Source organism: Bos indicus x Bos taurus, chromosome X, assembly GCF_003369695.1.
Source record: "Bos indicus x Bos taurus breed Angus x Brahman F1 hybrid chromosome X, Bos_hybrid_MaternalHap_v2.0, whole genome shotgun sequence".
Classification (NCBI taxonomy): Eukaryota; Metazoa; Chordata; class Mammalia; order Artiodactyla; family Bovidae; genus Bos; species Bos indicus x Bos taurus.
In genome coordinates, this window is record NC_040105.1 from 21859469 (window position 1) to 21881651 (window position 22183).

At 36.5% G+C, this 22183-nt stretch overlaps 1 protein-coding gene across 1 annotated transcript in view; it reads right to left on the bottom strand.

The window, feature by feature from the left end:
- The window catches only part of KLHL15 (kelch like family member 15), a 32579-nt gene extending 10396 nt beyond the window's left edge, over positions 1 to 22183 (bottom strand). The window contains exons 1-2 of the mRNA XM_027533236.1: positions 22096 to 22183; positions 9231 to 9942 (exon numbers count right to left, since the gene is read on the bottom strand). Of these exons, the coding sequence (XP_027389037.1) occupies positions 9231 to 9935 (705 nt within the window). The 5' untranslated portion in view covers positions 9936 to 9942; positions 22096 to 22183. The remainder of the gene's footprint in view (positions 1 to 9230; positions 9943 to 22095) is intronic.

Genomic DNA, 22183 nt, shown 5'->3' on the forward strand with positions numbered 1-22183 from the left:
GTATTTTCAATTCAGTTCAGTCGCTCAGTTGTGTCTGACTCTTTGAGACCCCATGAATCGCAGCATGCCAGGCCTCCCTGTCCATCACCAACTCCTGGAGTTCACTCAAACTCATGTCCATTGAGTCAGTGATGCCATCCAGCCATCCCATCCTCTGTCGTCCCCTTCTCCTCCTGCCCCCAATCCCTCCCAGCATCTGGGTCTTTTCCAATGAGTCAACTCCTCGCATGAGGTGGCCAAAGTACTGGAGTTTCACCTCAGCATCAGTCCTTCCAATGAACATCCAGGACTGATCTCCTTTAGGATGGACTGGTTGGATCTCCTTGCAGTCCAAGGGCCTCTCAAGAGTCTTTTCCAACACCACAGTTCAAAAGCATCAATTCTTCGGCTCTCAGCTTTCTTCACAGTCCAACTCTCACATCCATACATAACTACTAGAAAAACCATAGCCTTGACCAGACGGACCTTTGTTGGCAAAGTAATGTCTCTGCTTTTTAATATGCGATCTAGGTTGGTCATAACTTTCCTTCCAAGGAGTAAGCGTCTTTTAATTTCATGGCTGCAATCACCATCTACAGTGATTTTTGGATTGGCCATTTCCTCCTCTAATAATCTTTTAGTTTAATGTAATTGTGTGCATGCACATAGAGAAAATGTGAGAAATTAATAATTTTAAATGTGGTTCCTAGAAATATATTTATTAAGTCAAAGAATTATTAGCTAGCCATTACCACTGGGTAAAAATTCCATGATTCTCCCCTCACTGTCAAAATGTTGTATAATCCACTTATTAAATTTTTAACTTTTAAAGGTAATTTGTTTACACTATTCTTAATTTTGAAAGAATTAAAATATAACAGGCAATACAATTAAAACAGGCATTTCCATAGAGCTTACTACTTTTTTTGATTAAAAATCTACAATTTAAAAATATCTACTAAAAAGGGGTACAGTCTAAAAAATTATTTTACGTTTTCAGCCAACTAATTTAAGGTATTATCAGCTGTTTCACCTTCTGAAAGGATTTTTAAAATGCCCAATACACTTATACTAAACCAAAACAAAATGTCTTTTATTAGTTTATCCAGTTGTGGGGAGGTAGAAGGGGTGGGGACTGAGGGTTAGAATAATCTCTGAACTCAAGATCCCAGGTCTAAGACTTGATACTGTGCACAGGCCACTGTGTGACCATGGATAAGCCTCCAGTTTAGGTATTTTCCCATTATAAAAAGGAATATGCTGCATGAATAGACATGTCTCTGGCCTTCCCACATTCACAACTACTAACCTAATATTTGGAATGATGAGTATAAGGTGTCCTGTGGAAGGAAGATTGAGTCCTGGTTGTCAGTTTTATCATCCTTTCTACATGATCCAATATTCTCAAATACCCAGAAATAAAGCAGTGACTGTCATGGAACTTTAGTGGGAAAACAAATTATGTCTTTGGGGACCACAGCTACATTTGATACTGATTTTTATATTCAGTAAAATGTGGAAATCTTTATATGTTATACTGCAAAAGCATCTATCCTGGTATCAGAAGTCTATTTATAAAATCATGCTCAGAAATGAAGTTGATCCCGATTTATGTGAAACAAAATCATCACAAAAAAGCTAGCTGCAAAAGGCCTTTAATTAATCCCTTTGTCCTGAAAAACTGAATAATGACCAGGGATAAGGCTATTTTAAAAATATCAGTTCCTGCTAAGCACAAATCCTCTTAGTAATACTGTAATTGCAGTCAAATGCCAAACGGTAAAGGCAAACTTTAAAAAGGATTTACCCATCCTGTCTTCTCCAAGCAGGCAAGTCTAAAATATTGACAGAGCTTCAGAAGGCAAGCGACCAGGGCAAATGGGAGCAAGGGAGAGGACTCCCTGAGGACAATATTCTAATAAGAGTTTCAGCACACTCTGGTGAGCCCTCTTATCTGCTCAACTTTTCTATACAGTGAAAAATGTTTAACTCAAAAATAAATGTTTCAGACGTATAAAACAAATTATGGTTACCAAGAGGGTAGATGGGCAATAAACTGGGACATTGGGATTGACATATACATACTATAGCACAGGAACTCTACTCAATACTCTATAATGACCTATATGGGAAAAGAATCTAAAAAGGAGTGGATACATGAATATATATAACTGATTCATTTTGCTGTACAGCAGAAACTAATACAACACTGTAAATCAACTATACTCCAAAAAATTAATTATAAATAAATGTGCTTACGGAACTCCCTGGTGGTCCAGTTGTGAGGACTTGGAGCTTTTGCTGCCAAGGGCCTAGGATCAATCCCTATTCAGGGAACTAAGATCCCACAAGCCCCGCTGTGCAGCCAAATAAATAAATGTGCTTAGAAAGCTTAATTTCCTTCCAATTTTGATGCAATAGTAATAGAGCACCACTAGAAATTAGAGTACACAAGCCTAAAGGTAGAAAATTCTGAAAGACTTAAGACCATCTTATCATTTACTTATACTACTATTTAGAGAATACAACTAAGTTCTAGAATTCACAACATTTTTTTACACACTTTTTTCCTATTTATGGAAATACTCTCAACTATGTAAATATCTTATTTATAAATATGGAAGAGTAGAAAAAAGTCAAAAGTTTAATCCTAAAACTAACTTCTGAATGAGCAAGGCTTATCTATGACACAGAACATTTTCTGGGCAAATATTACATTTGAGAATTAAAACTTTAAAGCCTAAAATCTTAATATGTCCCTGTGTTTCCTTTCCTGCTCCTAACTTTTTCTCCAGTCACTTTCTGACTTCTCTGATCCTTTTCGATTTCTGTTTATCATGGTTTTTTTTCCCCTTAATTTTTCCCGATTCATTAAAAAATTTTTTCTCCTTTTACAGGTAAACATGCTATCCCCATTCCATGTCTTCCTTTCCTTTTACTACAGTTAATTTCCAATTCTGTGCTTTTGTTTTCATCTCCCTTTTATTTAAAAGGAAAATTAGCACATAAGGTTGAATTTTTTTAACTCCAATTTTAGTAGGTTCCTGTCAGCTTAAGATAGTCTCTTTCAGGGGATGAACACCAGTCAACACCTAGACTACCAGCACTCTCCAGGAACCTGAACCTGGAGTGAATGCAAATCAAAGGTGGAAAATAAGAACATTCCTATCTATACACAAAGGGCAGAAGACTTGAGAAAAATACCCTGGGTAATTTTTAAAAACTGTACGCGTATTAATTACAATCATCCAAGTCCAAGGGGCTGGAAGGGAGAGGTCGGCAAAAAGGAAACACGTAGAAAAAGATTTTAAATTAACTAAGAAAGTATGCTTAACCCATTGACCTCGTTTCAAACAAAAACCTGCTAATCTCTTGCTTTCACTCCAAGGGGCAAGTGAGATGATAGTTGACTTAAGTAATTTCAAGTTTATAGCTATATAAGTCCTGTTAATATACAAAGGGGATTTTAAACTTTTTCAAAAACAACTCAAGCTTATTAGAAATTCTAATCAAAGTTCACATTTGAAATCCAGGTTATTATCTTTTTAAAATATTTTTACTGTCAAATACAGCACTGCTTGTTTCTTTTAAAACTGTGAGGGTTAGAAGGAAATTTATTTTTCCTCCAGATTTGTCTGATTGTAGCTTAACTCATTAGAAGTAATTACTTTTTTTGAATTTTGGGGCAAACTGTGGTAACACTAGAGTTATTGGTTTGGTTTCTGGACAGAAATTTTGGATTGGTCAAGTGCGAGAGTAGTCAAAACATGTTACAGTGCCTAAATGAAAGAATTCTGAAGGGTGCATACCACCTACACTTTTTATAGATGTGTCCTTGCTAAAAGCAAATGGAATAAAGTAGAATTAATCTGTATCATCTATCAAGCGTGTTGTGCCTCAATTAACCAGAATATCATACCACCCAAGCATGACACATTAATAAGTTTCCTTATGTGTCACAGTCCATTGTTAATGCTATATAAACCAACTACACTGATAGGGAAATATTTGGAAGATTATCAGTGCTTTGTGAAGACCAGTTCTGAGAGCTACCATGTTCTTAGGAAGGTATTATAAGGGTCTTAGTAAGGTAAACTTGTAATACTTAAATTCTTTCTATCAGTTTCAAGGTGAGTCCAGGACACCTACCTTATCCCCATTTTACAGTGTAGCTTTTAAAGTCACACATTCTGCTCCTTAAGTAAAAGACATTTTTAAAAAAGTGTTAGCCTTTCTAAGCCAGAGAAGGCAATGGCACCCCACTCCAGTACTCTTGCCTGGAAAATCCCATGGGCGGAGGAGCCTGGTAGGCTGCAGTCCTACCAGTTCAGTCCGTGTCTCGAAGAGTCGGACACGACTGAACGACTTCACTTTCATGCATTGGAGAAGGAAATGGCAACCCACTCCAATGTCCTTACCTGGAGAATCCCAGGGACAGCAGAGCCTGGTGGGCTGCCGTCTATGGGGTCGCCCAGAGTCGGACACGACTGAAGTGACTTAGCAGCAGCAGCAGCAGCCTTTCTAAGCATAAAATTTCACTCTGATCCTAGGATTAATATTCACTAGTAATGAATTTATCTTTTAATGGACTATCAAAATTATCTCAAGGCTGTAAATATCCTTATAACAACAAATTTTATCAAACGTAGATATGATTTGTTAAATCCAAATATAGTCTCAGTGAAGAATTAACATCTTTTCTCATTAAAACATTAGTTTTGCTCTTCAAAAGTTTATATAAACTCAGTTTGGGGGGATATGGTGAATTACATTTAACAGATCAGAGGGAAAAAGCACATTAGGTATCTGAATATCATAAACTAATTTATAAAATGAAATATTTGAAATAAAGCAGAATTCATCTATATAACCTAATTCCTTCAAAAATATTTTCTTCTGATAAATTTTAAGATTTTATGATTATGATTAATACAATTTCTAGGGACATCATTGGTATGCTAAATCTTTATGCATATTTATGATATGGAAGATAAACCAATATATGAGTATTTTAATGACTAACGTAACAAATTTGCTAAAAAGATCTCTTCTGTACAAAAAAGTACATGTGCCTTTTGCCAAATATATGTTCATGTTTTTGATAAACCAATAATTGTTTCTTAAAAACTAAAAGACCAAAGAGAACAAAGTTTAAAACTATTTAAATCTTCACATCAGTGAAATTCAGAATGACAAATGTCAGGCCTAATCTCTGTCAACAGATGCACAGACCATTAGAGTTGCAAAAATATATGCCACAGACACTTACATTATGTAAAAACTGAAATTGATGTCTAGTATTAAAACTCGGAATCCACTATAGATAAAACGAATCATAAGAACTCCTTAACAACTATATCAAAAGGACAAGATCCTTAAATTTATTTTCAGCTTTCCTTGATTACGCAGTAAGAACTCCAGAATTGTGCTTTCATATCTTATTTCCATATCTTATACCTTTTTCAGTGCCATTAAAATTTTTAGGCTATGTTTCATTCATGCAAACATGTTAGGATTTTCACATCTCTGTACCAACTTTTAAGCCACCCAGGCAGGGCCACAGGGTTAATTACATGCTTCCTGCACCACAGAATCTTTTCCTCTCCCTACTCCAGTAGCTCGAACTGAGAAGCAAGCAGACCTGGGTTCCAGTCTGGACAGTGCCACCTACTCTGGGATAAGAGTCCCAGACCATTCTGAGCCTGTTTCCCTAGCTACAAAACAGAGAGAACCTATTGACTTTGCCTATGTGTAGAGCATGGCCTGGCATGTTATGTGTAAGGTGTTCAGATTAGGAGAATCACTGCCTCGAAGGAACTTGGTGTGGAAATCTGGGAGTCTTGGTCTCTTGGGTGAAGATCCTATCCCAGAGTATACAGTACAGAAGTTTAAGACAGTCTGTTTTCAGCTGGGGGGAAATTCTAGTAGAGGACTAGGGGAAAAGAATAAACCCAAAGACTCTGGCAGATCTAGAGGGCATGATCCAGGTCCCTGGAATCAGTGGGGGCTCTTCCTTGGGGAGAGGCAGAATGACCCCTTACAAAGCCACTGCTCAGATCTGATTGAGCGTTAACTACCCAAGAAGAATTAAAATCTCTCAAGATTCCTTCACCAAGTTCTGTTCAATCACTTTTGAATTGTCCTGGGCCAGGGGAAGGATTCAGACAAAGAAATGCTATTCTCAAGTTATCTGCATCAGCCACTCCATAGAATAATTAGATAAAGTATCTGTTAATTGAACACTAAACCTAACAGAACATTTCTAAAGGCTAAAACTCCAGGAGAGGGGTTAAATATGTGAAAAAGGCTGTTTAACGTATGCACCTTTAGAGTTTCTAAAGCACAACTTAACTCCTTGAACTTCTAGAGCAGCTTGGTGCAACAGAAAGATGATCTGAGCCACAAATGTGAGCCAGAGATATAATTTTTATACTTTCTATCAGCCATATTTTAAGAAGTAAAAAGGTAAAATTGACCTTAATAATGTATTTTGTTTAATCCAATATATCCAAAATATCATTTCAACATATAATCAATATAAAAGTTAGTAATGAGGTAATTTATATCCTTTTTGTCATCTTTTAATCTTTGAAATCTCAAATCAGATGTGTCACATTTCAAGTATTCAAAAGCCACAAGCGGTGACTGTACTGAACAGAGCAGTTCTAGAGTTATAAATATACAATTTTTTTTAAGTAAGAAAGAATAATCTTTTAATTTTGACACTTTAGCTAGTTTCAGTTTCTATAAATTGAATGGAAGAGTTCCAAATTTTTTAAAGGGAGGGGAACTTTATGAATGTAAAAGAAACCTAACACAGAATAGTGTGAATGAAGTCCTTGATGATTTGGGGCTACTTAGCCTCCTAATACAAAAAAGAATGGTAAATTCTAAGTTTGATCAGAGCTGCTAAGCGGTTTTCCAAGACTTTCTCTGGCATTACAACAATATTTTCCTGTAACTGTTCCTGAAAATACAGGATGCTAGATGTTAGATGTGTTAATAGGAAATATAAGGAAGAGAGCAACTAAGTTAACATCAACACAAGGAAATCTGATAAATCCAGAATGTGGGGACACACTAAGATAATTGCTAATTTGATTTTTCTCAAAAAAAAAAAAAAAGTGGTGGACTGTTTTATATTAAGAAAGATTAAAAAGACATGATAACTAAAAGCAATGCATAAACCATGACTGGATTGTAGGGCATTTGGGGGACAACTTTGAATATTAACTAGCTATTAGTTGATACTAGGGTCTTACTGTTAATTTTCCTGGGTGAAATGTATTGAACTTGAGTAGGAAAACATCGTTATTCTTAGAAGAGTTATGTTAATAAGTATTAAGAGACAAGATGTTGTATTTTCAACTTATTCTCTAAGATTCAGCAAAGGAAAATCTATATAGAGAAAATATGGTAAAATGTTAACAGTTCTTGAATCTAGGTGATAGTTACATAGCTATTCATTATACTATTCTTTCAACTTTTTATATGTTTGAGTATCCTCAGCATAAACAAGAAAAAGAAAGGACCATTCCAGATTAAAAGAGAGACATCATAACTAATGTGCTATATGAACCTTGATTAAATCTTCAAAAAACAGCTTAAAAAAGACATCTTGGAGATAACTGAGAATATCAGAAAATAAACTGGGATATTACATGATATTAAGGAAAGACTGTTAATTTCAATAATGGTATTATGGTTGTGTAGAATTACCTCTCTCTTGCAACTCAGCACTAAAAAATCACTTACTGCTATCAATTACCCATCATAATGTCTTACAAGAGGGAAAATTTTATTTTATTTTCTATTTCATGAGCACCTCCATCTAAACTGAAGTTGGGGAGGGCAAGGTTGTTTGCTTTAGTAGTGGGAAAGCATCTGCATCTAACATGTAAAGACAAAACAGGGTTCCCCAGGAAAAGAAGGCAATAAAAACAATAAGAAAAAAATCAAAACAGCAGAGAAAAATGATTTGCACTGCTGACATGGGGCTGATTATCACTGAACAAAAAGTAATTAAGAAGTGTATTCTTTAGTTTCAATTATGTCTGCCGTATCAGTACATTCTGAGAATAAAGATAAAATCCCACAAAATTGAGTTATCTATTTAAAGTATAATTTAATGATATTTCACACCATTTCAGAGGGGGAAAAAACACATCCCAGGCTGCCGAGTGTTATTTAAGGCACAAATTTGCTTATTTTTCAAATGGTATAAACAACCCTTCTTTGCAAATATTGTATTTTTATCACCAGGTCTGGTAACTAAAACTGAGGAACTACCCAACATGAAGGGTGTCAACCAAAGATTTAAGTATGCTTTCTAGAAAGAAGAAAAGATGCAAGAGGTAAACAGAGCCTCAGAGGTAACCATGTGATTAGAAACCAATTAAGTTAAGCAATTACCGAAAATGCTTTCTCTCCTTTGGGCAAGAAAGGATCACAACTGAGACTGGTAAAAAACGAAAAATGCTTACATGCAAAAAGGCCAAGGCTGTTTTGGAGAAAGACAATTTTAAGATAGCAGAACTATTACATGGGAAAAGGTACACAGGAATGTTTGATCAATGTGGATAGAAGATTTATTTATAGTCTTATTTGCTTTGAAATGCCAAAAACAACGGTTTTGGACAAATATATGTTTTCATGGTTAAATGTAGTTAGTATTCACAGTGCGGGGCAGCGGGGTGAGGCGGGGAATGGACAAAGAGGGGGATGCAGAACTAGGTAAAAGGGAAGAAAATCACCACCAAGGCCTACTGCTTTTCAACATCTATTTTATGTTCCTCCTTACTACATTGTAGAGGAATAAAAGGTTGTGTTAATGTTTAACATTCAGAACTATAAAACTCCTCTCGACTCTAATTTCAGTATGGATCACTTAAATTAATTTTTAAAAACAGAGCTAGACTGACCCAGTTCAGATTTAATTACTCTGTGAAAAGAATGAGAAGCTAAAGCAAACTTACAATCTTTTAGATTAAATAATTATACTTCAACTTTAAAAGTACCTTCTAAGTGAAACTACTTTACCACCTACCTGGTCCATCTTTTAACCACAAAATGTGTTTTTAAAAAACCTAAATACACAAGCTACAACAAATTAGACTTCTTATATGTAACTATTCTTAAAAACTATTCATTCCCTTTTTGGCTCAAACCAAGCCTGGGAATCTTATCTCTAAAGACATGCTGCCTTATTAACTAAATGATGAGTCTTGTCTATTTCTTTCAAATGCACCAACCTTTTCAAAAACACTGGATGGGGTCATCAGACAAAATCTGATGTTCTGAATGATGGTATCGGTATGTCTCCAGCGTCTTCTATCATGCCGCAGCCAAGACTGCACAGCCTCGTACAGCTCTATCTCTGGGAATCTGCTCAGATGATCATTATCCAAGTAAGACATGAGCTTCTCAAAGCTCAGGTAAGACAGGAAGTCAGGCCTGGACATGAGTGGTACAAAGTTGTCTAGCAGAAAAGTATCCAACTTCTCCCTGACTCCTTCGATGTTTACACCGAAATCATCTAAGAGTCTCATAATTTCTGCACAATTTTCTAAGCAGATTTTCGCTAACAGGAAAGAGCAGCAGAACTTCACCACCTCTATAAGTTGAACATACATGGCAGCCTGAAGAATCTCGTGAACTGTACTCATACTCAGTTCTATAGTTCCATAGTACATAAACTGAAGGACGTGGCTGAAGCCTGTAGCAGTTAGACCTTTTAAGTGAATTTTGTTCTGATCCCGCTCCCTCATGTCTGCAGTAAACATAATTCTGAAGTAATCACTCTGGGTAGCCAAGAGTGCTTTATGGGCCTGGAACTGATGGTCTTCAATAACCAGAGTGACATCAAGAAGCAATCCCTCCTCATACAGTGCTCTGAACCCAGCAGAGACACTGGTGTCATGGATGGAGGAACAGAATCCTTCCATGTCCCCTGCCATGGATCACCTGGAAAAAAAGTAATCAAAGAAAACTGTGTTAATCATTTCCATGCATTCTAAAGACATTATTAACTTAGAACTTAAACAATTTTTAAAATTATCTCAATTCTACTGTGTTAAGTCTCACATATACAAACCCTTTGGAAGAAGACAACTTAAAGATTTGCAGGTTAATATTTTTGGCTCCCCTACCTGGTGAAAAAAATCTATTAAATATCTATTCAACAACAGTAAATTATTAACTTACAAATATATGCCTATCACAGTGACTTTACACTGTTTACCAAATATATTTAAACATGTCCCCAAATCATCAACCAAAAAGAATTTCTTAGCCAAATGCTAAATCGTGAGAAAGAGAGACAAAAAAGAAATTAAACCAAAAAGTATACTGTTGACCTTGAAACTTACCCAAACTTAAACTGACCTTGAAACTTACCCAAAGAAAATAATCAGATAGATATGCCAACTTGTACACACAAAGGTTTTTCTTTCTAGCCTCATTTATGATTTAAAAAACTGGAAAGTATTCAAAAGCCCAACAACAGAAACAAGTATGGTACAGTCCTATAATGGATTACTGTAGTAACTAAAAATGATGGCAGCAATATACCTAATTCTGACAAATAACATTTACTATGCATTGTTATGTGAAAAAAAGGCAGGTAACTACAGTATGCTCAGTATATTTTCAAATATTAAATACACACACACATATATATATGTTTAGATGAGAAAAAGTCTGGAGGAATATATACCAAAATTATGTCCCTGGGGTAGTGGGATTTCAGGAAATTTTGAGTATACTTACTTACCTCATTAACCTTGTTTTAAAACAGTGAGCTTATATTGCTTATATATTTAAAACATAAATATACAATTTTAAAGGAAATTAAACTGCATTTTTGCATATCAGAGAAATGAAGCCAAAATAGTGGAATTATAATTAGATCTCTTAAGCAGAATAATTCAGTCTATCAGACGTCTTATGAAGCTAAGTAATTTTCTTCTTTTCACACAACCCCCCCCAGGCCAACTATCTGTCCTCTCCTCAACTCTCACCCTCACATAACCTCTGAGCTTCCTCCCCTATGACACATCCTCATCCACGAATTCCCTCCCAACCCTTTCCACTGTGCCCTGTAGAACCTTGCTTCAGTGTAAACAAACTCCCCTACAGCGTCATGGTGGTCACACAAAGTTTTCTCTGCAGTCTGATTTAAAAACAAAACAAAACAAAATGAAACGAAACACCCTCTTCTATGTTCTTAGAACAAAATGCTCTTCTATAGCTTACAATCTACCTCCTGAGCCTTCTCTTGGCTTTCTACTGTCCTTTTTCTAAAATATGGCTTTTCTCTTAGTTAAAATCCACCTTCTATTGCTCCCTGTTATTTATCACATACACATATCCTGATCTCTCTTCCCTCCACATTTGCTGATGACTGTGTTACTTGGCTAAGAGTCATTTTCTCCACCTCTTCAATGTTCACCTAAGATCGCTCACCCAAAAACTGAGAGGTGAAGTTCTCTGATCACCTAAACTCGTGTCACCTCCCTTCTTACTCCATTTTAAAATCTTATGCTCAAATCTGCTGGGCCTCACCAGAGTCAGGAACTGATCCACACCTGAAATCTTGTCAACTGCCCACTCTCTGGCTTAATATTCTCCTCCCCTTTCATTTGGTCTGTCACCTCCAAACTTTACCTGGCCTTCTCCAGCTTAGATCTTCTGGTATCAGACCCCCAACTCCCAACCTCTTTCCTTACCCTGGTTGGGTGTTTGGGTGGGCCACGAGCCCTCCAGCGAAGCAGCTGGAACCAGTCACTGCTGGCACCTGCTCCATCCTCTTCTTCATGTAGACCATCGCTGCCAGCCTCACCACTCTTATCACAGATGCCTTCCCCTTTGTTAACTAAAAGAGCACCTCTGTGTGCCAGGCACTATTAGACATAAAGGTGTGTACCATTCAGGAATCCCCTCTGCACCCTGGGTTTGGCAGAGCCTTCAGCTGCCGAGAGTAAAAACGGCGCTTTCACAGACTAGTGTACTAACAGGCACTGTCTCTCCAATCTTTGGGCAAGCTATCACTCGATTTGACTACTTTGTTTGACACTCTATTTTAACTCCCTGACATATTAACCCATTTATTCAGTAGTTATCCCAGTCTGGGGTTATCTCCAAGAAAATAAAAACCCTTTGTTAATAAATAAGAAAAAAGTCTGAAAGGATAATAAACTAAAATGCTAAAAAAAAAAAAAAAAAGTTATTTTGGACGGGAGACTATCTGGCAAGTCTTTTTTTTTCTTTTGGCTGATCTGTGTTTGCTAATCTATCTTCAATAAAAGCATATTACTGCTTTCAAAAAGCTCATTTTTAAAGATCTACAAAATCCTCTGTCAAATCCAATGGTTACATCATAGTCCCTTGTTTCTCAGGATCTTTCTGCAGCATGACTTACTCCCTTGGCTCATCACTCTCTCAGCCTCAGGCCTCTATTTTCCTAGTTCTCTTCCTATTTTGGGGCTGCTTATTTCTCAGTCTCCTTCCTGGACTTACTTTTCTTGAGCTATCCCTTAAACATGGGTGTTCCCCAGGATTCTATTCTTGCACCTTTTATCTTTTCATCTAAACACTGTATTTCCCTCAAAGAGCTCATCTAAACCCATGGTTTCTACTAACATTTACCTTTACCAATGCCTTGACCATCACTGTCCCAATCACTATCCTTACACTAGTACTACATAGCACATCTCCTGTTAGATATCTCTGGGTACACCACAGGGATCTCAAAATCATGTCTAGGCAGAATCCTAATTCTCTCCTCTCCCCAATCAGTTCTTTCTTTTGTATTCCCTTCTTATCAAGAGGATTCTAGGTACCTCTTTCTCCCCATTTGTCCCTAACTTACCTGTAAGTCTTATTAATTATACTACATGCTCACTTACGTTAACCTACTTAAGACAGTAAAGTATGCACAAGATACTTTACATCAAAATTTTTATTAGTAATCCATTAATCCAAAAGCTTTATACTTTCATTTTGGAAAGGGAGAACACAAGAGAGCTGTCTATAATTCGGAAAATCGATACAAAATATTTTAGACACTGTAATCAATGCTTGGCAGAACTACTTTACTAACACATTCAAGATTAAAGCAAGCTATCAGATTTTATTTCTTGAACTACTTTTAAAGGCAGGATGGGGAACACGTGTATACCTGCGGCGGATTCATGTTGATGTATGGCAAAACCAATACAATATTGTAAAGTAATTAGCCTCCAATTAAAATAAATTAATTTATATTTTAGAAAAAGGCAAATTTAATAAACTTAGAATTTTCCAACTGATATAAAGTACATATACACAAATGCATACTGTGAACAAAAGGAACATCACCCACCATGGTATCCGAATAATTAAACATTCCGGTTAGTAGAGTGCTATGAACATCACACGAATTAGCAGTTTTCAAAATAATTTGAATAAAAAATATAACAAATTAAACTGGATGAAAATTTCAGTATTTCACTATCTTTCTCAGGATCATTAAGGACACCAACTATCACTCTGACTCATCAAGATTTATTGGTCATTTTTAATGCAGATTTAATAATGGAAGGCTGAACACCAGCATTCACATACTTGAGATGAAACTGCTTTGTGTCATTATCTGTTATTTGACAGTGCCTAAAATACCATGTATTTCACTTCTTGTCAAAGTAACCCTCTCTATTCAACAGGTATCACTATGTGATAAAGTCTCAAACAGCTAATATTCACCTTTCTGACAAAGATTCCATCTAAAGGAAAGTTTTTCAAGGAGACACTATGCTTTCTCAAAAAAAAAGTAACCTAGCTTCCAGATACTTAATATGGTGTAAACATCATAGCACAAAGGAGGTGGGAGGGAATTGGTAAGCTGTGAGGCAAAAGATCCTTTCGGTCTTTAGATGTAAGGGCAGCACCTGCTGTCCTCTAGGCACCCAGCCCACAGAGCGGGGGTTCCTAGCAGACAGGCTTCCATGGACACACTAACAGTATGTCAGATTCGGTCAGATGGGCTGGGAAATATGAATTAAGATGAGTGTTCCTGTGTCGAGAATCTAGAAAGAAGAGAGAAAGAAAAAGAAATAGACGTGCACTGTGTATGACTGGAACTAGAACATGTCAAAGAGTAGCTTCTGCTCAGTTGTGGGCACCAACTTTTGCCTGTCATGTGGGCTGAGTATCAGAGAATGCCAGTCAACTGAGAAAAAAGAGGAAAGCCAAGACAGAAGAAAGAGAGTGCTCCTTAACGCCTTCATTTTCCCAGTTCCTAGGCCCAGCTCCATTCCTGCCAGTGGGTGCTGAGAGAAATCCTTACATGCTCAGGATAAATCCCACCCCCCACCCCCCCGCACTGGCCTTTACTACCTCAGGTGGGTTTTTCCTACCTATAACCAAGGTTCCTAATTAAGAGAGTTTTAAAATAGAAATACTTTGAGTAAGTTACTCAAACTTTCTTGGCCTTATCTCCATATCTACAAAGGCATTAAACATGATGATTTCTAAATATTTTTAGTCATAAAACTTTCATTTATTTTACTTTTATATGATTTTACAGATGTGTAAAGCACTTTAGCTTGGAAATTTGCAGTCACTCTTTCTACATGAAAAAGCTTTGTGCATCTATCAGTGTGACAGCTTTAGGGAAGTAGCAATATCTTACACTTTTATGGGAAGCATGTATATCGATAGTATCAATGTTAACTGCCCAACATGATACAGTCTCTAAACAGTAGTGAGTACAGGTCTGGAGTCAGATGCCCCTGTTTGAATCCTGGTTGTATCTCTTATTAGCTCTGTGACCTTGGGGCAAGCTACTTAGCCTCTCTGTGTTCTAATGTCCTCCTCTGTAAAAAGGGGATACTAATATTAATAGAGCCTATTTCATAGGCTGCTGTGAGAAATAAACGAGTTAATACACATGACAATGTAGAACAGCATATGGTCCTCAAGTATACTATAGCCTTAGGGCCTATTATTACGCCCCTTCACTTACTGTTACTGGAACGAATAAAATAACCCTGACCCTTTAACAGTCCAGTTAATGTGGAGAAACCCTTCTTAGCAACACCACTTCAAACCTAGCTTATTTTCTTAGTAGTCTCCCAGGACTCAAGCCACCTCTGACTTGATAGATGAAGATACTAATATCCATAGGTGATATTTTTCTTCAAGGTCATACAACTAGTTAGAAACAGAATTAAGGCTAGAACCTGATTTGCAAAACATACAAAATAGTGTGGCTAGAAAAGAGCAAAATCTTTGAAATCAGAGCACTTATTAGTACTTACCATCAGTGTGTCTGGGAGAAATCTAACTTCCTGACCTCAGTTTCCATCCATATATTAGGAACAATCATCATCTATTATTATTGAGTTGGGGTGATGATCAAATAAATTAAGGTAAGTTAAATGTCTAGCCCAGAGGGAAGCACCCCACCAGAGGTCAATCAATGCTGCCTTCCCTATCTAACTCTTACCTAATGTCCTTATCACCCACACAACCACAGGAACTTAACACCCTTCAAACTCCCCTCTATAGACCCCACACCACCCTAAGGTTTACCACAATGCAAATTTATAAGAGATCAGGAAATGTATTGGTAGTCAAAACACTGGACCTTGTTTGCAATGGCATTGTTTTCCATTTTTTCTCTTCACACAAGCACAATTTTCTAGCTTTTCTGCCCCAACAAGAGTAACTACTCTTTGTATTTGTGCTGTTCAAAAACCTATGGGGTTTTTGAACACTGGAAATATGGTTAGATCAAATTGAGATGTGCTTTAAGTGTAAAATGAACACCAGATTTTGAAGACTTAGTACAAAAAAAAGGAAAATATCTCATTATACAAATTTTTAATAGTGATTACACGTTGGAATAATATTTTGGATATACTGAGTTAAACAAAACATTACAATTAATCTCACCTGTTTTCTACTTTTTAAAACTGTGGCTATGAGAAAATTGTAAATTACATATGTGGCTTGCATTATATTCTGTTGTACAGCATGGATCTGTAACATAAATGTTTAAGGCATCAAACAACCAAACTTACAAATGAACATGTGAAACAAAACCACCTTGTTCACAATCCATACCCTGGAAGCTATAAAGAAAAAAAAAAAAGGCTTAAATTAAAATAAAACAAAAATAACACACAAAAAACACATATAAACAAATAACAAGAAAAAGTGTAAGAAAAATACAAAAAAGGAAAACATAAAATTTATATAATTATAGAAATTTAAGGAATAAATTAATAATTGTAAGAACTAATCACTAAAAGTAAACAAAATCAAGTAATTCTACAAAATCAATGAGGTTTGGAAAAAAAAATCTGTTAAGGAGCTTTGAGAAAAGTTATTTACTAACAAACAAAATGCTCAGTGTACAAAATCATGTATCCTCACTCTTGAAAACAGGTAAGTCAGATTAAGAGAAATCATGGGTTTATAAACCTGCATACCCTTGGCCTTCTACACTTCTGTATTCTACATTTGGCCTTCAGAATTTCAAACAGTAGGTTTTTTTCAAAAGGGGAACCAACTTAAACTAAATGACAAGGCATACTTATATTATCAGGAAAGAAACACTGGAGTTTGTCCTATTCCATAAACTTGGCACTGACTAAAGAAAAACGAAAGCCTCACATTCTCTATGCATGAGAATGAGTGGTATAGTATTTCTCAAAGTGTGGTCCAGGGGCTTCAGTCTCCACAGAGGACTTTGTGAGATCAAAACAATTTTCATAATAACTTTAAAAGTGATTTTTCTTGTTTACTTTCATTCTCTCAGTGTTTTCCAGAGACTACATGTGATAAGAAATGATAAGAAGCCATTGTTTTTTATTAAGCCAGACATTAAAGAGACTTTCAAAAATGTAATAAAACTATGCCATTCTTCTAAGTATTTTGTTGTTTGGGAAAGTAGTTATTTTTCATTTAAAAAATGCTATTTAGGAACTTCCCTGGTGGTCCAGTGGTTAAAACTCTGAGCTCCCAATGCAGCGGGCTCAGGAACTAAGATCCCACAGGCCCTGGTGAGGCCAGAAAAAAAAACTTAGAATTAACAAGTAATGGGACTTTAAATTCATTTTAAGTATTTTTTCAAACTTCCCAGTTTTAATTTCTAAAATGCTCAATATAGATACAACCCACATAAACAAAAGCTCTTTGAGATTCCAATAAATTTTAAGAATATAATGACGTTCTAAGACCAAAAAGTAAGTGCCACTTACTGTACAAGAGATAAATGACAATACACACACACATACACAAAGCAACCTCTTCCCACCTCTGCTCTGAAAGACCATTATTGCTATTTATACCACAGAAATTTCTAACAGTTCAAACTCTCTAGTGACGAGTAAACAAAGTCTGATGAGGGTAAAACTAGACAGGAACGCAAAGGCAAAGAAATTAAATGCTTCCTTTTCAGCTAGAAGGCTGTCACTCTGATTGGAAGGCAAAATTCTAGGCAAGTAGAGATGTTTCAAAATTAACTAACCTCCATATTTATGCCATAAGCAAAAATTTAATGCTTTCACACTATCCCCACAGCTGCTTGAAAATTCATACAAATCCCTAATTTATTCAGTACCAAAGCTAAATTCTCAGAGGTTGATACGCACATCTTCAGTGAAAATTTGAAATTATTTCATATTACCTTTATCCTCAAACTGTTAGCCTACCAATGTTAAACCCTATGTAGAAAATGCCATAGTTGCATACTAAAAAAAAAAAAAACGCAAGGCTTACTATAGATAAAAATAGAATTAATTTCTGAGTCATAAAATTCCTCACAATTTCTTTAATCTATAAAGTAAAAATCTTTTATTTAACAATCTCAAAGTGACCAACTTAATCTAAAAGGAAAGAAAAATTCAAAAACAGACCAACTTTATTAGCTCTATTCATAGCCCTTTTACCCTGAGATATACTGCTCAAATTGAGAAACAATTAAGTCTAATATTAGAGAAAAGGCTGCCTAAGTTAACTAATTTGTTTAGTACTGGAAATTCTTTCTTGTCCATCAGAATGTTTTTATAACTCAGTACCAAACTGCCAATGACTATTTAACTAAGCTTTTAGGAAGGCTCTGGGTCCTCCAGCCTCCCAGTTGGCATCTGTTATCTAAATTACTTCATTTTTCAGGTATGTTTAGCATTTAGTCATCCTATAATAAAAAGAACCCTTATGAGAAAAAAACCCCACTCCTGTTTCAATGCTATTTTTTCATCAGAAGATTTTAATTTAATGCTCCTCTGCTTATTCCTCACAAGTAAAAGTAGTCCAAGAGTGATGTCATGGAAAACAGCTTCCCTAGCCTTTAGAGATTGGATCCAGTGAGAATTCTAGGAAAAGCCTCTACTGGGGAATAAAACCCCAAATCTTCTAAGTTACTTTCTAACATGAAATCATCAATACTATAATGTTAACATCTTAGTTTTACACAAGAAGTAAACAACTAAACTGAACCTTCTGGAAGGTCTTAATGTTATGATACGGATTTCCTGTAAATCTTTTAAGTGATGCAGAATCATTAACTAAATTCAATGATCTTATCAGAGACAAAGAATAAATCTTCTATTCGTTTCTATCTGCTTCAGTGATTCAGCCAGATGAATTTTAAAGGGCTTATATTAAAAACAGAAAGCCTGAGGAAATATCTTGCCTTTTCTAGTTTCTTTATTCCAAAGTTAAAATTTTTAATTCTGAAAAGGCCTCCCACTTTCGGACCAGCAGTATATATATGTATATGTGTGTATATATATACACACAAACACACACCCATGGCAAAGATGAACTATGAGTTTCTCCAGTGACTCCTAGAACAGCAGTAATAAATAATAATTATCTCCTAATTCCTGCCCCTTGTTCACCCTGTCCCAGACACACTAGCCTCTTTGCTGCTTCTTGAAAACCAGTCAACACACCCACCTTAAAGCCCCTAAACTTGCCGTTCCCTCTGACTGGATCACTAATCCCAACATACATGGCTCCCTTTAGATCTTTACTCCAGTGTTTTATCTTGGTGAGGCACCCCCCACCCCGCAACCCCTCTTTAAAAGAGAAAACCACCCACCCACCATATTCAACAGAAAATCTTCCTTTTCCCTTTCTGTTTTTTCTCCACAGTATACTAAATGAGATACAGGCTATATTCCTTACTCAGTTTATTTTTCTGTTGTTTTTCTTTTTTTGTTTTGTATTCACTGTTGTATTCCCAGAACCTTGCTAGGAACGCTGCTTGGCACATAATAAGTGCTTAATAAATACTTACAGGATGAATAGATAAGTTTAACTCTCAGAACCCTCCATGTTCTGTAACCATCCCTGATTTAGAGATAAATCAAAACTCGAGGGGGTTAAGTAACTTGCCCAAGGCTGTGATTCCTAATAAGATGGGGCCAGTTTGACTTCAGAGCCTTGGAGTTTAACCACTATCCTGCAATCTTTCACCAATAACTGCCTTTCATGTCTCTTCAGTTAAAAAAAACAACACATCAGGACTTCCCTGGAGGCGCACTGGTTAAGACTCCCCTTCCAATGCAGGGGGTGCAGGTTCGATCCCTGGTCTGAGAACTAGGATTCCACATGCAGTGTGGCACGGCCAATATTTTTTTTAAATTAGGGGGAAAAAAAGTCCACACGGACTGAAAATGAAAGTCTCTCAGTAGCATCCGACTCTTTGCAACCCCATGGACTGAATTCTCCAGGCCAGAATACTGGAGTGGGTAGCCTTTCCCTTCTCCAGGAGATCTTCCAAACCCAGGGATCATACCCAAGTCTTCCGCATTGCAGGCGGATTCTTTACCAGCTGAGCCACAATGGAAGCCCAAGAATACTGGAATGGGTAGCCTATTCCTTCTCCAGCGGATCTTCCCCACCCAGGAATCGAACCGGGGTCTCCAGCATTGCAGGCGGATTCTTTACCAACTGAGCTATCAGGGAAGCCCACATGGACTACAGCATACCAATTCAAAAGAAGTATATTCTAATAATTTAATCCAACGTCTCCTAAACTACAGATCCATTCTCCTCACAGTTAATGTTTTTCACTCTCAAAACATTTAAAATAGGAAAAGGCAAATTTGACAACTGACGTGCTACATAATTTGGGGAACCCAGGGCAAAATGAAAATGCGGGACCCCTCGTTCAAAAGCTGGAAAAAAGTGTCATTAAAGGTACTAAAGTATTAAAAAAAAAAAAAAGTTACTGAAGTATAAAGCTTTCTCCTTTCTTTTGAGGTCTCTCTCTACATATCATGGTGTTCTTTTAATTTGCTATTTAATGCATTCTAAGTAAAGATAAATCAGAAATTTACATTATTATCATGAATTTTACTGTTCACCTTTATACTGTACAATACCAGTTTTACGCGCTGATTATTAAACCAAGTTTGGGGTTCTTCTGGACACCCATGAAGCCACACCAGTCCCGGTTCCAAAATTTTACCCCCAGGTAACCCAGATCAAGGCAAAAAGATGGCCAAACTTTGAAATTCCCAATAAAGCAATGATTTGCCAAAATTTTATCTTCAGGACAAGCAGTAAGTCCAACGTATAAAAGCTAGCACATTAAAGTAGGCTCTTCCTTTTGCTAATTTAATCCTGCCGCCTTATATTATTCTGCCTTTTTTTAAAAAACAAAAGCATATTCATAAAGACAGTCGGCACTGGATTATAAATTTAATAAAACATTTCAGGAAAAAAACTCAGAAAACCCATTTATTAGCTAAAACTAACTATATATTTTAAAAAGCTTCTCTTTCACTTTTTATGACCCATTTTTAAAAGCCAGACCATATATTTTTAATGTGCCGAATAAGAATGATCCCATACTGTTTGTTACACATATATATTATAAATTGATAAAAAAATCCGATTTTCAACCCACAAGTATTTAAGGCTTACGTATTTCATTATCCCCCCCCCAAGCTAATCAGCAATAAAAAGTGCAAATTAACATCCCTTACCATAGAAAAACTGGTTCCAAGCACCAACTAAGTGTGGTGATGAATAAAAAGAGAATTAAATTACATAAACACTATATTAAGTGTCAAAAAGCTGAGATTTTCTATACATTTCTATATCTATTAGTTACAGAAATCCGAATGCATGTATAAGCTCTCCAAAAACAATTTTCAAATTAGTAGAGATATTCAGGCATCTTGTTTCCTAGATATGAAAAACAAGCAATAAAAATTAAGGTATATATCTTGACACCATTTTCCAAATGACAATTTTATCAAGATATTAATCTTGAAAAGAAAAATGTAAATCCGAAAAACAGAAAAGACTCAACAAATGCAAGGTGTTTAATATTCCGAGTAAGCAAAAGGGCATAAGCGGCCTAGAAAAATGAAAAGCAAAGCACCTCAGAAACGTTAAATTTGAATTAAAGAATACCGTTATTTAAATAAGCAGTTAGCATTTCGGAGGAAGAAGGCCAAGCAATGTGACTATATCTAATCGATTCAGAGCAGTGCTTTACTAATTTCCGTCCTTATCGCTTATACTTATAATATAGGGAAAAAAGAGGCAGCAACAGTTAGCCACTACAACATTCACCACTCTGGCAAAGGTTACTTTAAAAATTGCCTTGCATTTTTACAACACTTTACAGCTACGGATTATTTTCACATATATGACCTCATACAGTCCTCACTACCCTGTGATGTGGCTATTACCGACTCGATTTCATAGATAAGAAACCGAGGTTCGGTAAGCGATTTTCTCAGAGTCACCTAGTCGAACCCAGACCTTCTGATTCCGCGTTTTACGCCTCGCATTTCGCATAGTTCTATTTCAGGCAAAAATAGCATTTTTAAAGGGAAGGAGCGGGATAGGGAGAAAATAATCATGGTACCTGCAGCTGTGTGCTGCAAAAAATGGCTGAATTATGCTTCTTCCTTTTTTTTTTTTTCTCCTTGGGAAAAAAATTAGATTTCAAACAATCTAAGTAAACTCAAAGACAAATTAGATTTCGGCGTCAACCAAATGTGCGACTGGGGTCAGTGCTGAGGGGCTACCGAATCCGAACCTAGCGCGGAGCCGCGGACGAAGCCCGGGCTCCCGCAGGCCGGAGGGCCAGGGGCGGCTACGCACCTCGGGGGTCTGTCCAGCCTCTAGTGGACGGCAGTCTGCATCAGGAAGAAGCGGGCCAATGGGCCGGACGGTGGGCGGTCGGGCGCCG